Genomic DNA, 4,835 nt, shown 5'->3' with positions numbered 1-4,835 from the left:
GGACAAACACCAAACCAGTTCCACATCACTGAAGTGGCACCATTTTTACAAACCAATTCTGGTTCATCGGTTTTATTCAAAGATCTGCCGTGCTTTTTCGGCCATGTGCGTATGAAAACAAAGGCACTGCGCATGTGCGTTTTACCCAAATTCTATCGCGATATTTCATTTTCTTATTGTTGCCTAACATTATACCGGTATTACCGTGAACGGTATGATATCGCCCAGCCCTAATAGCAACCCCTACCCAAGTGTTTGTGTGTTTGTCTTACTGAGGTCTACGCCATACTTGGCTCCGCCCCCTCCTTTAGGGACCCACCCCTTGCTGCGGAAGTGATGATAGACTGCATAGGAGCTGATGAAATCAGGACGCAGGGACCGAAACGTCCTCCACAGCTGCACGATGGACAGGGGTTCCTGACCAATTAGAGGTTAGTAGAGCAATAAGGTCAGAGTGGGAGGAGCTTTGAGTGAAACACATGAGGCGGAGAGAGAGAGACAGTTACCTGCTGCTGGTAGACGGACAGGCAGCCCAGACTGTAGACCAGGAAGAAGGCCTGAGGGCGACACAGACAAAGAAGCTGAACCTGTTGTGACCCCAACAGCAGCTCTGAACACCTCACTGACATCTCAGCTTGTTCAGGTGGAGCAGGAGCTCACTGCTGTCAAACCTGACGGAGCTGAGGATTGTTGGTAATGTAGGACCTGCTGTGTGTCTGACACCCCTGGAAGTAACTGTGAAACCTGCTCAGTGCAGCTGAAAGCCTGAAACCACACAACCTTCAGACAACCATCACCATTATCTACCTGTGGGAGTGGATGATGCTGTCATCGTGGAGGTGTCTAAATTCTTTCATCTGTAATAAAATGATCAGCGTTGCTGCTTTACCAGCTGTAACAATGAAGTTTAACATCCAGGCATCCATGAAAACAGAATTTATGAAGTTTAGCAGAGTTAGAAGTTAGCAGGAAGTTAGCAGGAAGTTAGCTCGCTAGCTTCCACCTAAACATGATATAGCATGTTCTGACAGAGATTCAAACGTACAGCTCTGCTGTCACTTCAGACATAAATGAAGACAGAAAGCTAAGCAGCAGTTTGTAGGGTTACTGAAGTTGGACTAGCTGGTATATGATGATGTGCTACGTGGTGGCTAGCGACACAGCTATGTTAGCATGACATAAAAACAAGAAGAAAAACAATATCTGAACACCTAAACCTGAAGTTCTACTTAAACAGCTGTTTTCTCAACTGGAAATCCCCCCCCCACACACACACACACACACACACACACACGTCAAACACGACTACATGAGAAAAACGATGCATTACCTCCTCCAGACTGAGCTGCAGGTACTCGGAGAGAAAGAACGGTGTCCGCCTCACCTCCCTGACCCCGCCTCCAGTCTGCGTGTACATACACAGTGATCAGATGTTAACTCCAGCTTTCTGCTGGACTGTTTTTCTCCTCCACCATGAAGACCCACCTCACTGTCAGAGACCACCAGGAGGAAACCAGGACCAGGAACCAGAGGAGCAGGATCAGGATCCGAGTCAGGATCACAGTCCAAACTGGAGTCGGAGTCCTGTTCTGAGCTGGAGGTGTTCACAGAGAACTGGTTCACACAAACTGAACTGCATCATCTGAATAAACCTAGACCACCTGACTGTGCTGAGAGCCATAGAGGAGAAACCACATGGACCCGTTTATGAACTTTGGCTTGAATGCCATTGTCTGCCTGCACAGATGTTTAGAGTCAAATTACTGACGATAATCGGCCAAATTCAGCCGAAGAAGCAATGACATAGTGTTTTCGTTTTAGGTTTTATTTGTCCTCTCATGTTTGTCAGGTAAAGGAAGCAGAATCTAAAATTGACTGATTTTTAAATGGACCCTGGGTGCAGTGAAACAAAACACTACCTGCAGCTTCTCTTGGCCTCCGGCTCGACCTCTGACCCCCGTCTTGACCTCTTCATCTGGGGGCTGACTCCTCCTTCTTGCTCCGGCTCCTCCTTCCCCCTTTCACCGTTCTCCTCTGCCTCCCCCTCCCCTCCCATCTGGTTCCTCACATCCTCCATTTGTATTGGCTGAGAAAGCCTGAGCAGGGTTTGATGAACGGGCTCTTCATCCCATCCCTGAGCAGACAGAGCTGACCCCACCCACTTGAGCAGCTCCTCATACCTGTGAGGTAAGAGGTGACATCACTGTGTGAGCAAACGACAACAGGAAGTGGTGTGATTAAGAATATAGACAGGAAGTGGTGTCACTAACCTGGCCTGTGAGACCACAGGTAGAAACACGCCTTCGTGTTCTGTAACAGAAACAGAGACCAGCTGACTCCAGAGAGCAGCTCTGATTGGAGGAGGCCGGAGATGATGTCATTGTGCAGGTGTAAACTCACGCTCCCATTGGTTGGAGATGTTGTGCTCCGGTCTGGATCTGGACAGAACCCCTTTACCAAAGTAACCCTGAAAAGAGCACAGGTGTTCAGCTGTCAGCACCTGGCTGCACTAAGGTGGATACAGGCAGAGCCGTGGGCGGGACTAAGCCTCTTTCCAATTTGATTGGCTGAGCTGTGAGCACACATGAATGATTGTCATCTCTAAAACCTGAGCCCTGTTTCAGTCCAGGGCGTCGCTGTGGAGGACTATAAATCCCTCAGAGTACACACTGATAATAAACTGGACTGGGTTTTAAACACCTCTGCTCTCTACAGGAAGGGCCAGAACCTCTGGGGTCCTTCAACATCTGTCTGACAATGCTCAGGATTTTCTATGAGCCTGCTGTGGTCAGCGCTATCCTATGTGCTGTTGCATGCTGGGACAGCAGGTTGAGGGTCGCAGACGCCAACAGACTGAATAAACTGATCACAAGACCAGTAATGCTGTGGGGACGGAGCTGGACTCCGTTAGGATGGTGTCTGAGAGGCAGATGTTGTCCAAGACAAAGACAATGCTGGACAATCTCTCCCACCCACTCCATGACGTGCTGGCCAATCACAGGAACACGCTCAGTGGGAGACTGAGATTACCCATAATGCACCACTGAATGACACAAGAAGTCATTCCTGCCTGTGGCCATCTCTGTGCACCTCCATCTAATACACACACATGGTGGAGTAGTTACAGTGTTTGTACGTCCTCCAGTGAAAACAACGTTTTACAGGTTAGAGTGAAAAATGTCAATCATGTATATTTAATCTCTGTAATAATCTGGATATTTATCATTGAGCTCTTTGTTTAGTAGTGCTATTTCTTATTTTTTGTGACTTTGTAATATATTGTATTTAATTTATATATTTAATTTAGTTGAGTCTTTTATTGTTCTTACTCTTATTAATAAAGGATTCTGATTTAGTCATAAGTGCATCAATTCAATTTTATTTATCCAGCGCCAAATCACAACAACAGTCACCTCAAAGTGCTTTATATTGTACAGTAGATGTACAATAATACACACAGAGACAAACCCAGCAATCATATGACCCCCTATGAGCAGCACTTTGGCGACAGTGGGAAGGAAAAACTCCCTTTTAACAGGAAGAAACCTCCGGCAGCAAATTGCTGATGCACCTCACACACTGCACCTGCTGGTCAGGATGTGACGTCAAATTGTGCGCTCGACACCAGGACCAGCGACAAACCAACTCTATTTCAGAAAGACACAACTTGTGTCCCAGCGGCCGGTGCTCACTGGAATAATTAATTATACTGGGACCTGGAGTGGAAGAAAATTTGGACCTTACCATAGAAAACTCCTGTTAGCCAACACAGTCAAGAAAATTCCTTTTAAAATCAAATAAAAATCATTCATTGTTTTGACCCCACCAGAACTTTTCTTGTAGGATATAAAAAAGACTGATGCTAACTGTTCATTTTGTTTCCTGTCAGAAAGAAGAGATTCCTCACGTGTCTTTGTTTATGTTCTTTATCTCTCCTGGCACGATTTCTGTGCCTTTGTTGTTTCTATGATCTATTCTGACCGCTCTCTCTGTTATGGAAAATATTGTTTGGCTTTTTTGACCCTGGAAATAAAGCAAACGACGTTTATTTGATTCATTTACTAATCTTACTGGCTAAACCTCGTATACATCAATCCAAATTTTCTAAGGCAAACAAGGCAATATGTGCTTGTTTGATATGTTGTTTCCGCCCCAGGTTGTGTCTAATGGTCACTACACGGACCCCGTGACCGTCTGTGCCCGTGTTCTCACGCGCGGCTCAGGTGAGGTGGGTGTGGTCAGACCTGGTCGTGGATCTTCTGGCTGTGTTCCGGATCACAGACCAGCACGTGCTGATTGAGGAGCTCTGCCTGGAAGTGGCTCCTCTCGCGCGGGCTGAGCGGCAGCGGAGCCTCGAACTCCTCCGTGACCCGGAGGCGGCGCCGGGGAGCCCGGAAGTCCGCGTACATGCTGCCTGGGGTCGAACCGGGCCGGGACTGCGGGTTTGGCACTGCTAGTTGTTAGCCTCCGCGCGGTTTGTTTGGCTGTGGCTTCACCGAATCTCTGTCCGACAGGAACTGTCGGTCTCCTCCGTGTAGTTCCAGCCCCAGTTCTTCTTCTTTGTGTTTAACGGCAGTTGGCAACCAACGCAAAGGAGCATTACCGCCTCCTACTGTTCCGGAGTATGGGTCAGACAGTGAGTTCACAAGCTGTATCAAAAAAAAAAAACAACAACAACCCTACACTCTGTCATAAACACCTATAGCCTTCAGAAACCCCACCAGTTCCCTCACCTGTGCCCTACTACCCTCCAACACACTCTTCAGATTAAATTCCCCAATTCCCCGCTCCTTCAATCTATTCTGCAGAACTGACCTCTCCACATCATAACCCTT

General features: G+C 47.4%; 1 protein-coding gene across 1 annotated transcript; it reads right to left on the bottom strand.

The window, feature by feature from the left end:
* Positions 1 to 224: 224 nt before the first annotated feature.
* LOC102206853 (tRNA-splicing endonuclease subunit Sen2-like) lies at positions 225 to 4,573 on the bottom strand. The gene is made up of 8 exons (XM_005755809.1): positions 4,245 to 4,573; positions 2,401 to 2,467; positions 2,271 to 2,310; positions 1,920 to 2,180; positions 1,486 to 1,594; positions 1,331 to 1,405; positions 507 to 557; positions 225 to 417 (listed from the first exon to the last, which is right to left on the bottom strand). The coding sequence occupies exons 1-8, from the start codon at positions 4,407 to 4,409 to the stop codon at positions 244 to 246; spliced, it is 942 nt and encodes a 313-aa protein (XP_005755866.1). The 5' UTR covers positions 4,410 to 4,573; the 3' UTR covers positions 225 to 243.
* Between the last annotated feature and the right edge of the window lie 262 nt (positions 4,574 to 4,835).

The sequence above is a fragment of the Pundamilia nyererei genome, unplaced genomic scaffold (genome assembly GCF_000239375.1).
Source record: "Pundamilia nyererei isolate P.nyererei 1_Seehausen unplaced genomic scaffold, PunNye1.0 scaffold03438, whole genome shotgun sequence".
Taxonomy (NCBI): domain Eukaryota; kingdom Metazoa; phylum Chordata; class Actinopteri; order Cichliformes; family Cichlidae; genus Pundamilia; species Pundamilia nyererei.
The sequence above is the reverse complement of the archived record's forward strand: the minus strand, read 5'-3'. Positions and strand labels throughout refer to the sequence as shown.